Raw genomic sequence first — 23,791 nt, 5'->3', positions numbered from 1 at the left:
TAAGAAACAATTATAGACAGGCACATAGATGGGCCAAGTTTGGAGGGATATGGACCAAATGCAGGCAGGTGGGACTAGTGTAGCCGGGACATGTTCGTCGGTGTGGGCCAGTTGGGCCGAAGGGCCTGTTTCCACACCGTGTCACTCTGTGACCCCAACACTAAGTGCTGGAGTAACTCAACGGGTCAGGCAGCATCTGTGGAGAACATGGATAGGTGACGTTTCACAGAGTGCTGGAGTAACTCAGCAGGTCAGGCAGCATCTGTGGGGAACATGGATAGGTGACATTTCGGGTCAGGACCCTTCTTCAAACTGACACTATGTTGACAGCTGGGGGGGTGCTCGGCAGATGAGTGAAGTAAGTGACAGAGGCGAGGGATAAATAAGGAGATAAAAGGATGTGAGATAAGGAGAGAGGAATGTATATGTGCAGCTTTAAGGGACATTGGTCAGGTAGCATTTGGAGTATTGCATACAGTTCTGGTCACTCCATTACAGGACTGATGTGGAGGCTTTGGGGAAGGTGCAGAGATGGTTAACCAGAATGGTTTTAAAACAAGGAACTGCAGGTGCTGGTTTACAAAAAAAGGACACAAAACACTGGAGTAACTCAGCGGGACAGGCAGCATCTCTGGAGAGAAGGACTGGGTGACATTTCGGGTCGAGACTGAGGAGGGTCTCGGCCAGAAACGTTACCCATTCCTTCCAGCATTTTGTGTTTACCTAAACAGCGCCTATCTATCCACATGGCGGTGTGCCGGCAGGCTGGAGGAGTGGGCAAAGGCCTTGCCACAGAGCGGGCAGGTGAAGGGGTGTTGGCCGATGTGGACTCGCCGGTGCTCCAGCAGGTGGTCAAGGCGGGTGAAGCCCTTACCACAGGATGGGCAGGGGAAGGGACGCTCACCGCTGTGGGTACGCCGGTGCTGCCACAGGCTGGACATGCGGGTGAAACTCTTGCCACACTCAGCGCACACAAACGGTTTATCTCCGGTGTGTAACCGCTGGTGCTCCCGCAGCCCCCATGCTCCCTTGTCACAGTGGGAGCAGCTGCTCGCCGACATGGCCCCGCCGGTGTTGCCGCAACCCCCGCGAGCTGTCAAACGACTCACCACAGTACGGGCAGTCGTAGGGCGGGCCACTGGTGTGCACGTGCTGGTGAGACAGGGCATGGGAGGCCTGGGCAAAGTGCTCTCCACACACCGGGCTGGGGACGGGACGGTCGCCGGCATGCACCCGCTCGTGAGACAGCAGCTTGGAGGAACGGGCCAAGCTCTTGCCCCACTGGGCGCAGGTGTAGGGGCGCTCGCCGGAGTGGGTACGCTGGTGCTTCTGCAGGTGAGGAGACTGAGTGAAGCCCTTGCCGCACTGGGCGCAGATGAAGGGGCGCTCCGCGGTGTGGGTGCGCTGGTGCACCTGCATGGTGCTGGAGTGGGTGAAGCCCTTGCCACACTGGGCGCAGGTGTAGGGGCGCTCGCCAGTGTGGGTGCGCTGGTGCTTCTGCAGGTGAGGAGACTGAGTGAAGCCCTTGCCGCACTGGGCGCAGATGAAGGGGCGCTCCGCGGTGTGGGTGCGCTGGTGCACCTGCATGGTGCTGGAGTGGGTGAAGCCCTTGCCACACTGGGCGCAGGTGTAGGGGCGCTCGCCAGTGTGGGTGCGCTGGTGCTTCTGCAGGTGAGGAGACTGAGTGAAGCCCTTGCCGCACTGGGCGCAGATGAAGGGGCGCTCCGCGGTGTGGGTGCGCTGGTGCACCTGCATGGTGCTGGAGTGGGTGAAGCCCTTGCCACACTGGGCGCAGGTGTAGGGGCGCTCGCCAGTGTGGGTGCGCTGGTGCTTCTGCAGGTGAGGAGACTGAGTGAAGCCCTTGCTGCACTGGGCGCAGATGAAGGGGCGCTCCGCGGTGTGGGTGCGCTGGTGCACCTGCATGGTGCTGGAGTGGGTGAAGCCCTTGCCACACTGGGCGCAGGTGTAGGGGCGCTCGCCAGTGTGGGTGCGCTGGTGCTTCTGCAGGTGAGGAGACTGAGTAAAGCCCTTGCCGCACTGGGCGCAGATGAAGGGGCGCTCCGCGGTGTGGGTGCGCTGGTGCACCTGCATGGTGCTGGAGTGGGTGAAGCCCTTGCCACACTGGGCGCAGGTGTAGGGGCGCTCGCCAGTGTGGGTGCGCTGGTGCTTCTGCAGGTGAGGAGACTGAGTGAAGCCCTTGCCGCACTGGGCGCAGATGAAGGGGCGCTCCCCGGTGTGGGTGCGCTGGTGCACCTGCATGGTGCTGGAGTGGGTGAAGCCCTTGCCACACTGGGCGCAGGTGTAGGGGCGCTCGCCAGTGTGGGTGCGCTGGTGCTTCTGCAGGTGATGAGACTGAGTGAAGCCCTTGCCGCACTGGGCACAGGAGTAGGGGCGCTCGCCGGTGTGGGTGCGCTGGTGCTTCAGCAGGCTGAGGGACTGGGTGAAGCCCTTGCCGCACTGGGCACAGGTGTAGGGGCGCTCGCCGGTGTGGGTGCGCTGGTGCTTCTGCAGGTGATGAGACTGAGTGAAGCCCTTGCCGCACTGGGCACAGGTGTAGGGGCGCTCGCCGGTGTGGGTGCGCTGGTGCATCAGCAGGCTGCTGGAGCTGATGAAGCCCTTGCCGCACTGGGCACAGGTGTAGGGGCGCTCCCCGGTGTGCAACCGCCTGTGCACCTTTAGTTCCGTGGACGACTTGAAGCTCTTGCCGCAGTCGGAGCAGGTGAACGGCCGCTCCCCGATGTGCAACCGCCTGTGCACCTTTAGTTCCATGGACGACTTGAAGCTCTTTCCGCAGTCGGAGCAGGTGAAGGGGCCCTCACTGCTGTGCACCCGCCGGTGTCCCCACAGCCCCGACAGCTGGGTAAAGCTCTTGCCGCATGTGGAGCAGCCATAGGGCCTCTCGCCCGTGAACCCGCCGGTGGGTCTCCAGCTTGCTCGGGCTCTGGCAGGCCGTGCCACATACGTCGCACTCATAACGCTTCTCCTTGTTGTGCCCCGTCATGTGGTCCTCCACCGAAGCTCAGCCCCTCGAAGCTCAGCCCGCACACCAAGCAGATGGGAGGCTCACCGGCACCCTGGACGCCCTCAATGGCTGCTCACGTCCCCGTCTCTCCGTCCACAGCAACAGCTCCTAAACCCTGCAGGAGGGGAACACAGAGGGTCAACAAGCTGGCAAACAGGACATTACAAGCACATATTGAGTGTGTTTATGGCGGAGGAAACCGTTATATAATTCTGCGCGGCACACTGGCGCACCGGTACAGTTGCTGCCTCACCGCCAGAGACCCGGGGCCGATCCTGACTACGGGTGCTGTTTGTGCGGAGATTGTACGTTCTCCCCATGCCCTGCGTGGGTTTTTACTCCGGCTGCTCCGGATTCCTCCAACATTTCAAAGACGTTAAGGGTTGTAGATTAATCGGCCTCCGCAAAATAGCTAAATTGTCCCTAATGTGCGTGGGATAGTGCTAGTGTACGGGGTGATCGCTGGTCGGCACGGGCTCCGTGGGCCGAAAGACCTGTTGTTTCCGCGCTGCATCTCTAAACTAAACTAAACCAAAGAAGGGTGTCGACCCAAAATGCCACCCATGCCTTCTCTCCACAGATGCTGCCTGACCTGCTGAGTTACTCCAACACTTTGTGTCTATCTTCTCCACAGATGCTGCCTGACCCGCTGAGTTACAATCCGGAGGAGGCGCTGTCCTGAACGGCTGCCTGTCCTGCAGCTGTCCGTTTTTTCCCCTTCTTTTTTATTATTTTTAGTTCGTTAAGTGTACAGTCAGGGGGTCTAAATCTTTTGTGTGGGGGGTGGTGGGGGGGGAAGGGGGAAACTGCTTTTCTAAGTCCCTACCTGGTCGGAGGGGTTGCCTTCCTCCGAGCAGCGTCTTCGACCTGTCCTAGCGGCCTACCAGCGGGTCCTGGAGCGACGTTTCCCTGAGGGGACCTGGCCAGAACATCGGCTTTGGCGGCGGCGGCGCAGAACATCGGCTTTGGCGGCAGTGCAGCGCTGGAGCGCTATTGCGGAGCGGGCGATGCCTTTCCTGGGTCGCCGCGCTGGGACTCCAGTATGCTTGGTACCGCCGATGAAAACATCGTGGAGCCGCGGTTCTGCGGAGCGGCCAGCTGCGACGTTTGAACTTACATCTCGCCGAGATCACCAGTGTGTGGAGCTCCGTCTGGCGTGGTCTGTTGGCTTGGAAGCCACAGGCTCCGGTGGGAAGGCGGCCGTTCCTGGCACCCCAAGCTGCTGGGGCTTCTCCCGACGCCGGAGTACCATTACCCGGCGAGAACATCGGGCTCCGTGGCGGTGACTGTGGAGGCCTCAATAGGCCCGACTATGGGTGGACAAGAGGATGGGGCCTGGACTTTGTGCCTTCCCCCACAGTGGGAATCACTGTGGGGGGATGTTTTGATGTTGAATTTCTTTATGAATACTGTGTTGTATTTTTACTAGTGTGCTGCAAGGACATCAGAATTTCCCCTGAATAAGGGGATTAATAAAGTATTTATCTATATATCTATCTACTTCCCCCCGCTACTCACTTCACCCCTTTTCCACCCCCAGACTCTTGCCCCCTCCCTCCCCCGTACTGTCTACTCTCTCTCTCTGAACCTCTCCCCTTATTCCTGCCCCTCTCAGCCTCCCACCGCTCAGATATCTCTCTTCCTCTCCCCTCCGAACTCTCTCTCTCCTCCCCTCCCCCCTCTCCCACTCACTCCCTTCTCTCTCCACCCCTCAATTTATCTAACTGCTCCTCTCTCCCTCTCTCTCTACTCAATCCCTCTCCCCACTCCCTGTCTCTCTATCTCCCTCTCCCTTCCTGTCTCCCTCTCCCTCTCTCTCTCTGTGTCTCTGTCTCTCTCTCCCCCTCTCCCTCCTCACACTCCCTCCCTCCCTCAGCTCTTTTTCTCCCCCCATGTTGTTCTCTCTCTCCCTCACTCCCTCTGTCTCTCGCTCTCTACCTCCCTCTCTCTCACTCCCTCCCTCTCTGTGCTGCCCCGCCCTATCTCTGGCTCTCTCTCCCCTCCTCCTCACCTCACATCTCTCCCCACCCCCTCTCTCACCCTCTCTTGTTCTCTTCCTTTCTCTCTCTCTCTATCCCATTCTCTCTCCCTCTCACCTCTCTCTCCCCTTCTCTCTCCCTCTCCCTCACCACCCTCTCTCTCTTGTTCTCTCCCTCTCTCCCTCCTCGCACTCTCTATCCCTCTCCCCCTCTCTTTCTCTCTCTCTCTCTTCCGCCCATATCTCTCTCTGCCTCTCCCCTACTCTCTCTCTCCCCTTCTCTCTCTCACTCTCTCTCTCCCCTTCTCTCTCTCCCCTTCCCTCTCTCTCCCCTTCTCCCTCTCCTCGCTCCCCACTCTCTCTCTCCCCTTCTCTCTCTCTCACCTTTAATCTCTCGCCCCGTTCTCTCTCTCTTCTCTCTCACCGTCCAGTAATCAAGATCCTCCAGCGCTTTATTGTAGGATCATTGGTGCAGTGCGGGTCGGCTCCATTTCCGGGCTGAGGGCCCCTCCCTCTAGCCTGCGGGCAATGGCCCGGGCGTGAGGTCATTTCAGGGCCGATCCCTCTCTGTCTGCGGGGCAACGGGCCGGGGCCGTGAGGTCATTTCCGGCTGAGGCCCTCCCTCTAGTCTGCGGGCAACGGGCCGGGGCCGTGAGGTCATTTCCGGGCTGATGCCCCTCCCTCTGTCTGCGGGGCAACGGGCCGGGGCCGTGAGGTCATTTCCGGGCTGAGGCCCCTCCCTCTGTCTGCGGGGCAACGGGCGGTCAGGGCCGGGCCGGGCCGGGCGGGATGAGCCGTGAGTACAACCCCTCCTCCACTCTCACTCTCTCTCCCTCCGCCGCCGGTGAAGCGTTTCTAATCTCCCTCTCCCTCACTACCCGGGGTCCGGGCCCCGTTGCTAGGGGGAGGATGACGCCTCCACCGGAAGTCGCTCCCCTCCGCGGCCCAACAAACCCTCACAACTCGCTTTAAATAAAAGATCTTGGCTCCAAACCCCGTCCACACGTGATTCCACCTCCTCCCCCCCCCCCGGGACACAGGCGGCTGTGGAGCATTTTACTGCCGGTTTACAGGGTTTATTGGCTCTTCCCGCCTCCACCCCCGCGGGGTCAGGGCTCCCCCCCCCATCTCTCCATCTCTCTATCTACTGTCAAATAGTAAACAACGACTGTGGGATAATGTACACAGACATCTCTCTCTCTCGCCTTCTCTCTCTCTCTCTCTCTCTCTCTCTCTCTCTCTCTCCCGATCTATCGCTTTCTGTCTCTAAATCTATTTATCTCTGTCTTTCTATCTACCTCCATCTCTCTCTCAATTTCTCTCTCTCTGTTTATCTCTCCCTCTATCTCTCAATTTCTATCTCTCTGTATATTCTTCTATATATATAATCTCTCTCGCCCTCTCCCACTCCCACTCTCTCTCTTTCTCTCTCTCTCTCGCTCTCTCTATCCCTATATCTCTCTATCTATCTCTCTATCTGCGGGATGTACAAGATCCAGTTAGATTTAGCTCTTAGGGTAAAGGAATCAAGGGATATGGGGAGAAAGTAAGAATGGGGTACTGATTATGGATGATCAGCCATGATCACATTGAATGGCGGTGCTGGCATGAAGGGCTGAATGGCCTCCTCTGCACCTATTGTCTATGTTACCTTCTTCCAACTAACAATAATAATAATAATAATAATGGATGGGATTTATATAGCGCCTTTCTAATACTCAAGGCGCTTTACATCGCATTATTCATTCATTCCTCAGTCATACTCGGTGGTGGTGAGCTACTTCTGTAGCCACAGCTGCCCTGGGGCAGACTGACGGAAGCGTGGCTGCCAATCTGCGCCTACGGCCCCTCCGACCACCACCAATCACTCACACACATTCACACACAGGCAAAGGTGGGTGAAGTGTCTTGCCCAAGGACACAACGAGAGTATGCACTCCAAGCGGGATTCGAACCGGCTACCTTCCGATCGCCAGCCGAACACTTAGCCCATTGTGCCATCTGTCGTCCCAATGACAATGACCCCATCAGTCTGAAGAAGGGTTTCGTCCCGAAACGTTGCCTATTTCCTTTGCTCAATAGATGCTGCTGCACCCGCTGAGTTTCTCCAGCGTTTTTATCCACCTAACAATGATATATTCCACATTTTCCTTGAACTCCAATGCTGTTTTCACTCCTTACACTTCCTTATCTCTCTACCTCCCATCACTGAAGAAGGGTCTTGCCCTAAAACGTCACGGTTTCCTTCTCTACACAGAAGTTGCCCGACCCGCTGAGTGACTCTAGCACTGTGTGACCTTCTCTACATGATGCATGCCGCCCCCCACATGACTGTACAATGGCAGGGGATGGGGCCGACAGTCGCCCTCAGATGGGCAGTGACGCTAGGGCGCCGATTGTACAGGCCGTCCGTGCGTGCGGCTGACGTTACGGTGCGGTGCGAGCGGTTCACGAATGTTCGGCGCCCCATCACCCCCCCACCCCCCACCCACTCGTACCCCCCTACGTGACTCAGCAGCAATCCCCGGCGGGGCGGTGCCGGCTGTCCCCCTCGAATTAGGGGTAGAAACATAGAAAATAGGTGCAGGAGTAGAGGCCATTCGGCCCTTCGAGCCTGCACTGCCTTTCAATATGATCATGACTGATCATCCAACTCAGTATCCTGTACCTGCCTTCTCTCCATAGCCCCTTTAGCCACAAGGGCCACATCTAACTCCCTCTAAAATGAACTGACCTCAACTACATTCTGTGGCAGAGAATTACACAGATTCACCACACTCTGTGTGAAAAATGTTTTCCTCATCTAGGTCCTAAAAGATGTCCCCTTATCCTTAAACTGTGACTCCTTGTTCTGGACCCACAACATCGGGAACAATCTTCCTGCATCTAGCCTGTCCAACCCCTTAAGAATTTTGTAAGTTTCTATAAGATCCCCCCTCAAACTTCTAAAATCTAATGAGTACAAGCCGAGTCTATCCAGTCTTTCTTCATATGAAAGTCCTGACATCCCAGGAATCTGTCTGGTGAACCTTCTCTGTACTCCCTCGATGGCAAGAATGTCTTTCCTCAGATTAGGAGACCAAAACTGTACGCAATACTCCAGGTGTGGTCTCACCAAGACCCTGTACAACTGCAATAGAACCTCCCTGCTCCTATACTCAAATTATTTTGCTGTCAGGGTGACATCAGTGCAACGGTGGTGCGTGCGTGTGTGCGGCAGACCTCACCGCGCTGGGCGGGGAGACGTGCGGGCGGGGAGACTCAGTGCCCGGATGCTCGGCACCCCCCAGGTCAGCGCGCCTCCCGCTCTCCCACTTGCCTCCTCATCCCCTCCTCTCGCCTCACACACACACCGCCCCCGCGCCCCTCACAATAACCCGTCCCTTCTCCCCTCCCCTCACTTCCACCGTGTTCATCCCCGCCCCCATTGCCGCCCTTGCCTCCTCACCACCTCTCCCCTCCTATCACCCCTCTAACTCCCCCATCCCCCCCCACTCACCTCCCAATCCCCCCACTCCACACCCCCCCCCCACCCCTTCAACTTAGAAACATGGAAAATAGGTGCAGGAGTAGGCCATTCGGCCCTTCGAGCCTGCACCGCCATTCAATATGATCATGGCTGATCATCCAACTCAGTATCCCATTCCTGCCTTCTCTGCATACCCCCTGATCCCTTTAGCCACAAGGGCCACTCTTAAATATAGCCAATGAACTGGCCTCAACTACCTTCTCTGGCAGAGAATTCCACAGATTCATCACTCTCTGTGTAAAAAATGATTTTCTCATCTCGGTCCTAAAAGATTTCCCCCCTATCCTTAAACTCTGTACTCTGTACTCCCTCTATGGCAAGAATGTCTTTCCTCAGATTAGGAGACCAAAACTGTACGCAATACTCTAGGTGTGGTCTCTCCAAGACCCTGTACAACTGCAGTAGAACCTCCCTGCTCTTATACTCAAATTCTTTTGCTATGAATGCTACCATACCATTTGCTTTCTTCACTAAATGAGGTAATTTGAGGAGCAACCTGGATTTGAACTAGGGACCTCCTGATCTGCAGTCAAATACTCTACCACTCAGCTATACATCCCACTCAAGCACTTCAAGCACTAGTAATGTTCACTTGTTAGTAATGCCCTGTTTGCCAGGCTGTTGACCCTCTGTGTTCCCCTCCTGCAGGTTTTAGGAGCCGTTGCTGTGGACGGAGAGACGGGGACTGTGAGCGGCCATAGGGGGTGACCAGGGTGCCAATGAGCCCCCCATCTGCTCGGTGTGCGGGCTGAGCTTCGAGGGACTGAGCTTCGGTGGAGGACCACATGACGGGGCACAACAAGGAGAAGCGTTATAAGTGCGATGTATGTGGCACGGCCTGCTGGAGCCCGAGCCAGCTGGACATCCACCGGCGGGTGCACACGGGAGACCGCCCCTTCGACTGCTCGGAGTGCGGCAAGAGTTTCAAGACGGCGAATGTCCTGGAGGCCCACCGGCTATTGCACACGGGCGAGAGGCCCTATGGCTGCTCCACATGCAGCAAGAGCTTTACCAGGTTGTCGGGACTGCGGAACCACCAGCGGGTGCACAGCAGTGAGCGGCCCTTCACCTGCTCCGACTGCGGCAAAGGCTTCAAGTCGTCCAAGGACCTGAAGGTGCACAGGCGGTTCCATACCGGGGAACGGCCCTTCACCTGCAGCGACTGCGGCAAGGGCTTCACCCAGTTCAGCGGCCTGCAGAATCACCAGCGCACCCACACCGGCGATCGTCCCTTCACCTGTACCGAGTGCGGCAAGGGCTTCACCCAGTCCAGCACCCTGGTGAAGCACCAGCGCACCCACACCGGCGAGCGCCCCTACACCTGTACCCAGTGTGGCAGGGATTTCATCGAATCCAGGCAACTGCTGGTACACCAGCGCACCCACACCGGCGAGCGTCCCTACACCTGTACCACGTGCGGCAAGGGCTTTGCTCAGTCCAGCACCCTGGTGGGCCACCAGCGCACCCACACCGGCGAGCGCCCCTACACCTGTGTCCAGTGCGGCAAGGGCTTCTCCCAGTCCAGCAACCTGCTGGTTCACCAGCGCACCCACACCGATGAGCACCCCTACACCTGCGCCCAGTGTGGCAAGGGCTTCACCACATTCGACAGCCTGCTGGTGCACCAGCGCACCCACACCGGCGAGCGCCCCTACACCTGTGCCCAGTGCGGCAAGGGCTTCACCAAATCCGGCAGCCTGTTGGAGCACCAGCGCACCCACACGGGCGAGCGCCCCTACACCTGCGCCCAATGCGGCAAGGGCTTCACCCGCCCCTCCAGCCTGCTGTCCCACCTTTGTGTGCGCTGAGTGTGGCAAGGGTTTCACCCGCATGTCCAGCCTGTGGCAGCACCGGCGTACCCACAGCGGGGAGCGTCCCTTCCCCTGCCCGTCCTGTGGTAAGGACTTCACCCGCCTTGACCACCTGCTGGAGCACCGGCGAGTCCACACCGGCCAGCGCCCCTTCACCTGCCCGCTCTGTGGCAATGCCTTTGCCCGCTCCTCCAGCCTGCTGGCACACCGCCACGTGGACAGATAGGCGCTGTTTAGGTAGACACCAAATCCTGGAAGGAATGGGTAACATTTCTGGTCGAGACCCTCCTCAGTCTCGACCCAAAATGTCACTGAGTCCTTCTCTCCAGAGATGCTGCCTGTCCCTCTGAGTTACAGTAGCATTTTGTGTCCTTTTTTGTAAACCAGTGAGGAAATATTATACAATAAAATTGCTTAAGTGGTAACTTCTTTGTGAGGAACTTATGTTAAATTGCAAGAGAAGGGTTTGGAGCTGAGGTTTTCAAAAATACATTGCCCACAAAGGCATAAGGAACACACACACATAGGAGAACAGATGGCTTATTATAACATGGAGATGTTGATGTAAATAGGCATAGCTTTGTTTGCTTTGAAGAGGCTATAACACTGTCAGAAGTTGTATTTGGTTTAGTTTGGTGTTTAGAGTATAGGCTGTATTTCCAGAGGTCTCTAAGGAGAGTAAACGTTTCACAGCCGCTGCTGCTGTCCTTCGACCGGTGCGCCGTGGAAAGTATCCTCTCCTATGGCATCCTGGTGTGGTTTGCTAGCTGCACTGTGGCTGAGAGGAGGGCGCTGCAGAGAGTTATTAAAACTGCACAGAGCATCACAAACGCTCAACTGCCCTCCCTGGATGACTTATACAGGGCCCGATGCTTGCGCCGGGCCACAAACATCCAGCAGGACACATCCCACCCTGCCAACCACCTTTTCACTCTGCTACCCTCTGGGAGGCGATACAGGTCTCTGAAGACTAAAAAATAGTTTCTACCCACGTGCGATAAAAGAACTTAACTCGAACAGAGAACACTGGGGGAAGCACAATATAATTTGGGGTGCAAGATAATGCACAATATACATTTAAAATATTTTTAATACCTATTTATTATTTTCTTTACTGATCTTGTGTATATGTGAGTCAATGGCTGTTGTGTTTTGTTCTTTTTAAATCTTTTATCCAGTGTCTTCTATGTAAACACCGAAGGAGATGTAATGGAATTTTGTTGTACAGTTGTGCAATGACAATAAACACATTTGATTTGATTTGATGGGTTTCTTCTCAAGACATGAGCATCGTGTGTCTTTTCTTTATGGCACATCTTTGAGCTCGGGTGTGTCATAAAGGGGATTTATGGTTGGCTATATTGGGTCGTGGGCACCAAGGCTGGATAATAGTCTGTGATCTGGTTTGTGCTGTTTAAATAGATTTATGTTGAGATAAGAGATAAGGCAGAGGTGATGGTTGTGTGAACTTTGTATAAGGGTGGTTTCTTATGTTTATAGAAAACTGAGAAAGTAACTCTGTTTTGATAATCTTCCATTTGCTGTGTGGAATGCTATTAGTGAGGAGGCCTTACATTCCTTTCGGCCAGAGATAGAAGGGGTAGGTTGTAATTCAGAATGAAACTAGACCCGAGCTTGGGAAGAAGCGATTATAATTTATCAAGCGTGACAATTAGTGGCCTTTGTGCGGTTGGGGATTGTAGAAATAACTTTGTAAGAATGGGGCAAAACTCGTATTTAATCCATAAGTAACTATTTTAACTATGAAGCAGGGAAATTATTTGTCAAGTGTATTGTGTTTAATTAGGATTGTGAGTATTAGACTTTGTTTAAATCTGAAGTTTTAGAAATAACTTTCTTTTCCAAAAGTGAAAATATATATTTTGTGTGTATGTGATTGCTGTATGATGTATATTTTATATATTTTATTCCTTTTTTTTAAATTTTATTTATTAGAAGTAAGTCCAATACAGTGGTACCTTTTTTTCAGGTGCCAAATATATGTTGACCTGATACATTTTCTGTACAACTTCATTTTTTATTTTTTTTAAAAAGAGAAATGAAACAGAAAGAGATAATAGAGAGTAGAAAAACGTGTAGTGTGTATAAAAAAAAGCAAACGATAGTGAGGAAGAGAAGTAAGAAAGAAAAAAGAGCAGTAGCGAGATGAACAAATCGGCGATAGGTGATGAGTTTTTATATTGTTGACCATCTTTCACCCAGACCTGAAACAGTTGTTTTTTACGGTTCTGTTGCACCACAGGAATCCAAGAAGTCAATAAATGGAGACCAACTCGTTAAGAATTGGTCCGGTTTATCTATTAGGAGGAGTCTCATTTCTTCAAGATGTGCTGTGTCCAACATATTTATAATCCACATTTCGAACGTTAGTATGGTTGTAATTTTCCAAAATTTGAGTATAAGTTTTTTTGCTATTATTAACCCATAATAAAAAAATGAATTTTGAGATGTGTTTAATTTGTTCCCGTCTCCCGTTACTCCAAGTATAATAATTTCAGTGGTACACAAAATTGCTGGAGGAACTCAGCGGGTGCAGCAGCATCTATGGAGCGAAGGAAATAGGCGACGTTTCGGGCCGAAACCCTTCTTCGGACTGATAGGGGGTGGGGAAAGAAAGAAGGACAAAGGGAGGAGGAGGAGGAGCCCGAGGGCGGGCGGATGGGAGGAGACAGCTAGAGGGTGAAGGAAGGGGAGGGGGGGAGAGGGGACAGCACGGGCTAGCCAAATTGGGAGAATTCAATGTTGATGCCAAGGGGACGCAAGGACCCCAGACGGAATATGAGGTGCTGTTCCTCCAATTTCCGCTGTTGCTCACTCTGGCAATGGAGGAGACCCAGGACAGAGAGGTCGGATTGGGAATGGGAGGGGGAGTTGAAGTGCTGAGCCACCGGGAGGTCAGGTAGGTTATTGCGGACTGAGCGGAGGTGTTCGGCGAAACGGTCGCCCAACCTACGCTTGGTCTCACCGATGTAAATCAGCTGACATCTAGAGCAGCGGATGCAGTAGATGAGGTTGGAGGAGATACAGGTGAACCTTTGTCGCACCTGGAACGACTGCTTGGGACCTTGAATGGAGTCGAGGGGGGAGGTGAAGGGACAGGTGTTGCATTTCTTGCGGTTGCAACGGAAAGTGCCCGGGGAGGGGGTGGTGCGGGAGGGAAGTGAAGAATTGACGAGGGAGTTGCGGAGGGAGCGGTCTTTGCGGAAGGCAGACATGGGGGGAGATGGGAAGATGTGGCGAGTGGTGGGGTCACGTTGGAGGTGGCGGAAATGGCGGAGGATTATGTGTTGTATTTGCCGGCTGGTGGGGTGAAAGGTGAGGACCAGAGGGACTCTGCCCTTGTTGCGTGTGCGGGGATGGGGAGAGAGAGCAGTGTTACGGGGTATGGATGAGACCCTGGTGTGAGCCTCATCTATGGTGGCGGAGGGGAATCCCCGTTCCCTGAAGAACGAGGACATTTCCGATGCCCTAGTATGAAATGTCTCATCCTGGGAACAGATGCGGCATAGGCGGAGGAATTGGGAGTAGGGGATGGAGTCTTTACAGGGGGCAGGGTGGGAAGACGTGTAGTCCAGATAGCCATGTGAGTCAGTGGGTTTATAATGTATGTCGGTCAGGAGTCTGTCCCCTGCGATGGAGATGGTGAGGTCAAGGAATGGTAGGGAAGTGTCTGAAATCGTCCAGGGTGTATTGGAGTGCCGGATGGAAGTTGGTGGTGAAGTGGATGAAGTCAGTCAGTTGTGTGTGGGTGCAGGAGGTGGCACCAAAGCAGTCGTCAATGTAGCGGAGGTAGAGGTCGGGGATGGGGCCCTGGTACGCATTGAACAAGGATTGTTCAACGTACCCGACAAAGAGGCAGGCGTAGCTGGGGCCCATGCGTGTGCCCATAGCTACGCCTTGTGTTTGGAGGAAATGGGAGGAGTCAAATGTAAAGTTATTGAGGGTGAGGACCAACTCCGCTAAGCGGAGGAGAGTGTCAGTGGCTGGGTATAGGGTGCTACTCTGGTCGAGGAAGAACCGGAGGGCTCTGAGGCCATCCTGGTGGGGGATGGAGGTGTAGAGTGACCGGACATCCATGGTGAAGATGAGGGGGTGAGGGCCCAGAGAGTGGAATGCGTGGAGGCGGCGGAGAGTGTCTGAGGTGTCTAGAACATAGGTGGGGAGGGATTTGACCAAGGGGGATAGGATGGAGTCAAGGTATGTGGAGATGAGTTCGGTGGGGCACGAACACGCAGAGACAATGGGTCTGCCGGGAGAGCCGGGTTTGTGGATTTTGGGGAGAAGGTAAAAACGGGCCGTGCGGGGCTGGGGAACGATGAGTTTGGAGGCTTGGTCAGGTAGGGCGTGGGAATTGATGAAGTCGGTGATGGTGCTAGAAATGGTGGCCTGGTGCTCGTCAGTGGGGTCATGGTCCAAGGGTAAGTAGGAGGAGGTGTCCGAGAGTTGGCGCGTGGCCTCAGCTTTGTAGAGATCGACGCGCCAGACTACCACGGCACCTCCCTTGTCGGCTGGTTTGATGACCCAGTCTGGGTTTGTGCGGAGTGATTCGATGGCAGTGCGTTCAGAGGGGGAAAGATTGGAGTGAGAAAGGGGAGTGGAGAAGTTGAGGCGGTTGACGTCGCGGCGGCAGTTCTGAATGAAGAGTTCCAGAGCCTCCTCCCTTTGTCCTTCTTTCTTTCCCCACCCCCTATCAGTCTGAAGAAGGGTTTCGGCCCGAAACGTCGCCTATTTCCTTCGCTCCATAGATGCTGCTGCACCCGCTGAGTTCCTCCAGCAATTTTGTGTACCTTCGATATTCCAGCATCTGCAGTTCCCTTTTGAACACTTTGTCTACTCCACTGCGATATCTCTTCAAGGTATGGCTACTTTGAAGAAGTTCTCCTCCTCTCTCCGGAGACAGTTTCACAACCTCCTCTCTAACTGCACACCTTCTGTGATCCCCCCTGCCCTCCAACTGTACGACCATACCCTTACCCAGACTCGATACCACAGCCACATTTGCTTCCTCGGGGCCTGCCTGCGCCATCATCTCATACCCCACGGCTTCCAGCTCCAGTTCCCTACCTCCCAGTTCGGACCCCAACCGGACCATCGGTACCGACTGGCCATCCACCGGCATACCCAGCAATTCTCCAACCGGGCACTGAGATCCACCCTGGTTGCGATGCGCCGGCACCAACAGGACCTCACATCGACACTCCCTGGACTTCAGGCCTCACTAACCCAGACCTGCAACGGACCCCAGCTGTATTTCATCCGCCGGAAGATCCACCTCTTTAATAAAAAATTCCTGGCCTACCTTAATTCCACCAAGGACCTTAAATTATCCCGACTCCAGGCCGCTCCCGACGCCTACACTCCGCGACTCGACCGCCCGCAGACTCCGGGCCCCAACCCTGGCCCGCATCGCCTGCCCGAGTCCCGCGACGCCATCTTGGCCTCGAGGAGCGACTTCCATACTCACCGGGACGCCGCCTTCACCGACCTCTACATCGATGCCGCCGCCGACCCTCACCTGCCTACCGATGACGCCCAGCCTCGCAGCTTCAACGGTAACTTGGACTCGCTCCCCCTCGCCGATCCCTCCGACATCGCCACCCGACCCCAACTACCCGACAACGCCGCCGGACCGGAGCTATCTCAACATGGCCGCCGCTACGCACCCGATTCATCTCGCCGCCGACCCGCCGACCATCCGCCCACCGGGACCACCCACGCATCGCCCGCGGACCCCGACTCAACTACCACTGGACTCCGACCATCGGGTCCGGTGACCCGCGCCGCTGGACTCCGACCATCGGGTCCGTTGACCCGCGCCACTCCACCCCCCTCCAGCAACCCACAGCCGACGCCTTACCTGGAGCCTGGACTCTGCACTGGGCCTGCAGCCTTCACGCTGCTTACTCCCACTCTCCTCGATTTAATTCCACCGGGTCCTAGCGCCCGTCTGCCCAGCCGTGCTAACCTCAGTGGCTGCTCCACTGACCCTCCCCCATCCCCCCCCAACCATGTCACACCCGCTCTTCCCCACCCACCTTACAGCCCTCTCTCCCCCCCACCCCCTGACCACCCACCACCCCCTGACCACCCACCACCCCTCCAACACCCACAACCCCCCCCCCCACACATCGCCCCGTCCCCAGTCTACCCACCTGCCTCCCTCTGGCCCCAACTCCCACCCTTGCCGGGTGTTCACCATCCCCCCCGACCTCCACCTCTCCCCCACCCAACGGTCTGTCCTCAGCAGAGGCCTCACCTTTGTCCCCCTCCGTCCCCATCTCAATGAGTTCCGCGCCCACCATGACGTGGAGAGCTTCTACCGTCGTCTCCGCCTCACAGCGCACTTCCATGGGAAGGAGTCCTCGCCCCCTAATGATGACCCCTTTTCCCGTCTCCAACGCACCCCCTCCTCGTGGAACCCCCCTCAGAAAGTCCCGGCTCTGGAACTCTTCATTCAGAACTGCCGCCGCGACGTCAACCGCCTCAACTTCTCCACTCCCCTTTCTCACTCCAATCTTTCCCCCTCTGAACGCACTGCCATCGAATCACTCCGCACAAACCCAGACTGGGTCATCAAACCAGCCGACAAGGGAGGTGCCGTGGTAGTTTGGCGCGTCGATCTCTACAAAGCTGAGGCCACGCGCCAACTCTCGGACACCTCCTCCTACTTACGCTTGGACCATGACCCCACTGACGAGCACCAGGCCACCATTTCTAGCACCATCACCGACTTCATCAATTCCCACGCCCTACCTGACCAAGCCTCCAAACTCATCGTTCCCCAGCCCCGCACGGCCCGTTTTTACCTTCTCCCCAAAATCCACAAACCCGGCTCTCCCGGCAGACCCATTGTCTCTGCGTGTTCGTGCCCCACCGAACTCATCTCCACATACCTTGACTCCATCCTATCCCCCTTGGTCAAATCCCTCCCCACCTATGTTCTAGACACCTCAGACACTCTCCGCCGCCTCCACGCATTCCACTCTCTGGGCCCTCACCCCCTCATCTTCACCATGGATGTCCGGTCACTCTACACCTCCATCCCCCACCAGGATGGACTCAGAGCCCTCCGGTTCTTCCTCGACCAGAGGAGCAACCTATACCCAGCCACTGACACTCTCCTCCGCTTAGCGGAGTTGGTCCTCACCCTCAATAACTTTACATTTGACTCCTCCCATTTCCTCCAAACACAAGGCGTAGCTATGGGCACACGCATGGGCCCCAGCTACGCCTGCCTCTTTGTCGGGTACGTTGAACAATCCTTGTTCAATGCGTACCAGGGCCCCATCCCCGACCTCTACCTCCGCTACATTGACGACTGCTTTGGTGCCACCTCCTGCACCCACACACAACTGACTGACTTCATCCACTTCACCACCAACTTCCATCCGGCACTCCAATACACCTGGACGATTTCAGACACTTCCCTACCATTCCTTGACCTCACCATCTCCATCGCAGGGGACAGACTCCTGACCGACATACATTATAAACCCACTGACTCACATGGCTATCTGGACTACACGTCTTCCCACCCTGCCCCCTGTAAAGACTCCATCCCCTACTCCCAATTCCTCCGCCTACGCCGCATCTGTTCCCAGGATGAGACATTTCATACTAGGGCATCGGAAATGTCCTCGTTCTACAGGGAACGGGGATTCCCCTCCGCCACCATAGATGAGGCTCACACCAGGGTCTCATCCATACCCCGTAACACTGCTCTCTCTCCCCATCCCCGCACACGCAACAAGGGCAGAGTCCCTCTGGTCCTCACCTTTCACCCCACCAGCCGGCAAATACAACACATAATCCTCCGCCATTTCCGCCACCTCCAACGTGACCCCACCACTCGCCACATCTTCCCATCTCCCCCCATGTCTGCCTTCCGCAAAGACCGCTCCCTCCGCAACACCCTCGTCAATTCTTCACTTCCCTCCCGCACCACCCCCTCCCCGGGCACTTTCCGTTGCAACCGCAAGAAATGCAACACCTGTCCCTTCACCTCCCCCCTCGACTCCATTCAAGGTCCCAAGCAGTCGTTCCAGGTGCGACAAAGGTTCACCTGTATCTCCTCCAACCTCATCTACTGCATCCGCTGCTCTAGATGTCAGCTGATTTACATCGGTGAGACCAAGCGGAGGTTGGGCGACCGTTTCGCCGAACACCTCCGCTCAGTCCGCAATAACCTACCTGACCTCCCGGTGGCTCAGCACTTCAACTCCCCCTCCCATTCCCAATCCGACCTCTCTGTCCTGGGTCTCCTCCATTGCCAGAGTGAGCAACAGCGGAAATTGGAGGAACAGCACCTCATATTCCGTCTGGGGTCCTTGCGTCCCCTTGGCATCAACATTGAATTCTCCCAATTTGGCTAGCCCGTGCTGTCCCCTCCCCCCCTCCCCTTCCTTCACCCTCTAGCTGTCTCCTCCCATCCGCCCGCCCTCGGGCTCCTCCTCCTCCTCCCTTTGTCCTTCTTTCTTTCCCCACCCCCTATCAGTCTGAAGAAGGGTTTCGGCCCGAAACGTCGCCTATTTCCTTCGCTCCATAGATGCTGCTGCACCCGCTGAGTTCCTCCAGCAATTTTGTGTACCTGTTTTTTACTTCGTTTAGTCCGGAGGTCCATGGCCAAGAGGTATAATGGGCCTGCCCCACTGCGGGGACCTAATTCGCGACTTTAGAAGAGTTTACCCTCGACTCGTACTCGCAGCAAGGTCGACACGAGGTCCTAGGAGGTCTTTGTAACTCTCCTTCATGCCCGAGAGTAGTCCCCGCGTACTCAAGGCCTCGGCTAGGTCGCGGCGTTTTTTTCAGCAAGCTGAAAAATGCCCGCGAGTAAAAAAAGGTCACCATGGAAAAAATCAATATTTTTTTTACTCAAAGGTTTAGTCGTAGTAGTTCGCAATGCTATCATATGTAATCGAAGGTAGTCGAAGGTAAAGCTCATTGAGAAAAAAAAGGTAAGTAAACCGACCGGTGATGTTAAATGGCGCTAAACTTTATTAAACGTTGTCTGGCTTCTTAAAAGTGTCTCCACTCCTTCTCCTCCCCTTCTCTCCCCCTCTCTCCCCTTCTCCCCCCCCCCCCCCACCCACCCACTCTAAAGGACTTACCATAACTGTGCCAGCCGCCTTATACCTGCCTGTTCATCGCGGGTGTGAATTTCAGACAGTGCTCCCCCACTTTTCCTGCCCCCGGCCTTTGCGGTGTGTTTGTGTGTGTGTGTGTGTGTGTGTGTGTGTGTGTGTGTGTGTGTGTGTGTGTGTGTGTGTGTGTGTGTGTGTGTGTGTGTGTGTGTGTGTGTGTGTGTGTGTTGTGTGTGTGTGTGTGTGTGTGTGTGTGTGTGTGTGTTTGTGTGTGTGTGTGTGTGTGTTTGTGTGTGTGTGTGTGTGTGTGTGTGTGTGTGTGTGTGTGTGTGTGTACGTGTGTGTTTGTGTGTGTGTGTGTGTGTGTGTGTGTGTGTGTGTGCTGACGGTCGACCCATTCGTAGTTTCATCGCTGACGGTCAATAGACAATAGGTGCAGTAGGCCATTCGTCCCGTCGAGCCAGCACCGCCATTAAATGTGATCATGGCTGATCATCCCCAATCAGTACCCCGTTCCTGCCTTCTACCCATATCCCCTGACTCTGCTATTTTTAAGAGCCCCATCTAGCTCTCTCTTGAAAGCACCCAGAGAACCTGCCTCCAGGGAATTCCACAGACTCACCACTCTCTGTGAGAAAAAGTGTTTCCTCGTCTCTGTTCTAAATGGCTTACTCCTTATTCATAAACCGTGGCCCCTTGTTCTGGACTCCCCCAACATCGGGAACATGTTTCCCGCCTCTAGCGTGTCCAAACCCTGAACAATCTTATATGTTTCAATGAGATATCCACTCATCCTTCTAAACTCCAGAGTGTACAAGCCCAGCCGCTCCATTCTCTCAGCATATGACAGTCCCGCCATCCCGGGAATTAACCTGGTGAACCGACGCTGCACTCCCTCGATAGCAAGAATGTCCTTCCTCAAATTAGGGGACCAAAACTGCACCCAATACTATAGGTGTGGTCTCACTAGGGCTCTGTACAACTGCAGAAGGACCTCTTTGCTCCTATATTCAATTCCTCGTGTTATAAATGCCAAACATACCATTCGCTTTCTTCACTGCCTGCTGGACCTGCATGCTTACTTTCATAGATTGATGTACAAGGACCCCCATATCCCCTTGTACTTCCCCTTTTCGCAACTTGTCGTCATTTAGATAGTAATCTGCCTTCCTGTTTTTGCTACCAAAGTGGATAACCTCACATTGATCCACATTAAACTTCATCTGCCATGCATCTGCCCACTCCACCAACTAGTCCAAGTCACCCTGCATTCTCATAGCATCCTCCTCACAGTTCACACTGCCACCCAGCTTTTTGTCATCTGCAAATTTGCTAATGCTACTTTGAATCCCTTCATCCAAATCATTTGATGTATATTGTAAATAGCTGCGGTCCCAGCACCGATCTTTGCTGTACACCAATAATCACTGCCTGCCATTCTGAAAAGGACCCGTTAATCCCTACTCCTGTCTGCCAACCGCTGCTCTATCCATGTCAGCACTTTACCCCCAATACCATGTGCCCTAATTTTACCCACTATTCTCATTTGTGGGACCTTATCAAATGCTTTCTGAAAGTCCAGGTAAACTACATCCACTGGCTCTCCCTTGTCCATTTTCCTAGTTACATCTTCAAAAAATTCCAGAAGTTTAGTGAAGCACGATTTCCCCTTTGTAAATCCATGCTGACTCGGACCGATCCTGTTACTTCTATCCAAATGTGCGGCTATCTCATCTTTTATAATTGACTCCAGCAACTTCCCCACCACCGATGTCAGGCTAACTGGTCTATAATTCCCCGTTTTCTCTCTCCCCCCCCTTTTTTAAAAGTGGGATAACATTAGAGAGAGTGGGAGGGGGAGAAAGTGGGAGGGGGAGAGAGTGGGTGGGGGAGAGAGTGGGAGTGGAGAGGGGGAGGAGAATAGGAGGTGGAGGGGGAGTGGAGGGGTAGAGGGAATGGGAGCAGAGGGGGAGAGGGTGGTAGAGGTGGGGGGGGGGGGAGAGAGGGTAATAGAGGTGGGAGGGAGGGGTGAGGTGGAGGTGGAGAGAGATTGGAGGGGGAGAGAGAAGAGGAGAGGAGAGAGAGAAGGGGGAGGGGGGAAAGGCAGCGGGTGGAAGGGGGGGAGAGATAGTAGAGGTGCGAGAGAGAGGGGGGGAGATAGAGAGAGGGGGAGAGGGAGGGAGATGGAGGGGGAGAGATGGAGAGAGAGGAGGGGGAGAGAGAGGGGGGAGAGAGAGGAGAGAGAGGGAGGGGAGGGATTCAGATTCAACTTTAATTGTCATTGTCAGTGTACAGTACAGAGACAACGAAATGCAGTTGCAGAAATGCAAAGAGAGGGAGGTGGAGAGTGAGGGGGAGAGGGAGGGGGAGTGGGAGGGGGAGAGAGGGAGAGAGGGGGGAGAGAGGAAAGAGTGGAGAGAGATTGAGGGGAGAGAAAGAGAATATTTAAAAAACAGGAAAATGTGCGTTAATTTGCCGGAGCAAATAACGGAGAACTGTAAAAACTGTTTTAAAAAATGCAGTAAATCGAAATTTAGAGATAAATAAATTTTAAAAATGTTAATTAAAAAAAAAAATTTAATTAAAAAAATGTTTTTTTTAATTAAAAAAAAAGTAATTACTTGTCTAATGAAATATTCATATTATTCATTGGCTCCTTTTACCCCATCCCCGCCCTATCTCGAGGGCCGGAGAGAGAGGGGGATGGAGAAACATAGAAACATAGAACATAGAAATTAGGTGCAGGAGTAGGCCATTCGGCCCTTCGAGCCTGCACCGCCATTCAATATGATCATGGCTGATCATCCAACTCAGTATCCCGTACCTTCCTTCTCTCCATACCCTCTGATCCCCTTAGCCACAAGGGCCACATCTAACTCCCTCTTAAATATAGCCAATGAACTGGCCTCGACTACTCTCTGTGGCAGGGAGTTCCAGAGATTCACCACTCTCTGTGTGAAAAAAGTTCTTCTCATCTCGGTTTTAAAGGATTTCCCCCTTATCCTTAAGCTGTGACCCCTTGTCCTGGACTTCCCCAACATCGGGAGCAATCTTCCTGCATCTAGCCTGTCCAACCCCTTAAGAATTTTGTAAGTTTCTATCAGATCCCCTCTCAATCTCCTAAATTCTAGAGAGTATAAACCAAGTCTATCCAGTCTTTCTTCATAAGACAGTCCTGACATCCCAGGAATCAGTCTGGTGAACCTTCTCTGCACTCCCTCTATGGCAATAATGTCCTTCCTCAGATTTGGAGACCAAAACTGTACGCAATACTCCAGGTGTGGTCTCACCAAGACCCTGTACAACTGCAGTAGAACCTCCCTGCTCCTATACTCAAATCATTTTGCTATGAAAGCTAACATACCATTCGCTTTCTTCACTGCCTGCTGCACCTGCATGCCCACTTTCAATGACTGGTGTACCATGACACCCAGGTCTCGCTGCATCTCCCCTTTTCCTAGTCGGCCACCATTTAGATAATAGTCTGCTTTCCCGTTTTTGCCACCAAAATGGATAACCTCACATTTATCCACATTATACTGCATCTGCCAAACATTTGCCCACTCACCCAGCCTATCCAAGTCACCTTGCAGTCTCCTAGCATCCTCCTCACAGCTAACACTGCCCCCCAGCTTAGTGTCATCCGCAAACTTGGAGATATTGCCTTCAATTCCCTCATCCAGATCATTAATATATATTGTAAATAGCTGGGGTCCCAGCACTGAGCCTTGCGGTACCCCACTAGTCACTGCCTGCCATTGTGAAAAGGACCCGTTTACTCCTACTCTTTGCTTCCTGTTTGCCAGCCAGTTCTCTATCCACATCAATACTGAACCCCCAATGCCGTGTGCTTTAAGTTTGTAAACTAATCTCTTATGTGGGACCTTGTCGAAAGCCTTCTGGAAGTCCAGATACACCACATCCACTGGTTCTCCCCTATCCACGCTACTAGTTACATCCTCGAAAAATTCTATAAGATTCGTCAGACATGATTTATCTTTTGTAAATCCATGCTGACTTTGTCCAATGATTTCACCACTTTCCAAATGTGCTGCTATCCCATCTTTAATAACTGACTCTAGCAGTTTCCCCACTACCGATGTTAGACTAACTGGTCTGTAATTCCCCATTTTCTCTCTCCCTCACTTCTTAAAAAGTGGGGTTACGTTTGCTACCCGCCAATCCTCAGGAACTACTCCAGAATCTAAAGAGTTTTGAAAGATTATTACTAATGCATCCACTATTTCTGGAGCTACTTCCTTAAGTACTCTAGGATGCAGCCTATCTGGCCCTGGGGATTTATCGGCCTTTAATCCATTTAATTTACCCAACACCACTTCCCGGCTAACC

At 54.0% G+C, this 23,791-nt stretch overlaps 1 protein-coding gene and 1 pseudogene across 1 annotated transcript; one reads left to right on the top strand and one right to left on the bottom strand.

The window, feature by feature from the left end:
- Positions 1–869: 869 nt before the first annotated feature.
- LOC116969198 lies at positions 870–3,053 on the bottom strand (annotated as a pseudogene).
- A 6,168-nt stretch (positions 3,054–9,221) lies between these two features.
- On the top strand, positions 9,222–10,172 carry LOC116969203 (zinc finger protein 239-like; the record flags this gene model as incomplete). The annotated part of the gene is made up of 2 exons (XM_033016113.1): positions 9,222–9,450; positions 9,787–10,172. Coding segments are annotated over exons 1-2 (522 nt in total), but the record flags the coding sequence as incomplete, so codon positions are not given.
- Between the last annotated feature and the right edge of the window lie 13,619 nt (positions 10,173–23,791).

Source organism: Amblyraja radiata, unplaced genomic scaffold (genome assembly GCF_010909765.2).
Source record: "Amblyraja radiata isolate CabotCenter1 unplaced genomic scaffold, sAmbRad1.1.pri S121, whole genome shotgun sequence".
In the NCBI taxonomy this organism is placed as follows: Eukaryota; Metazoa; Chordata; class Chondrichthyes; order Rajiformes; family Rajidae; genus Amblyraja; species Amblyraja radiata.
Note: the sequence above shows the minus strand (reverse complement) of the source record. Positions and strands in the feature narration are given on the sequence as shown.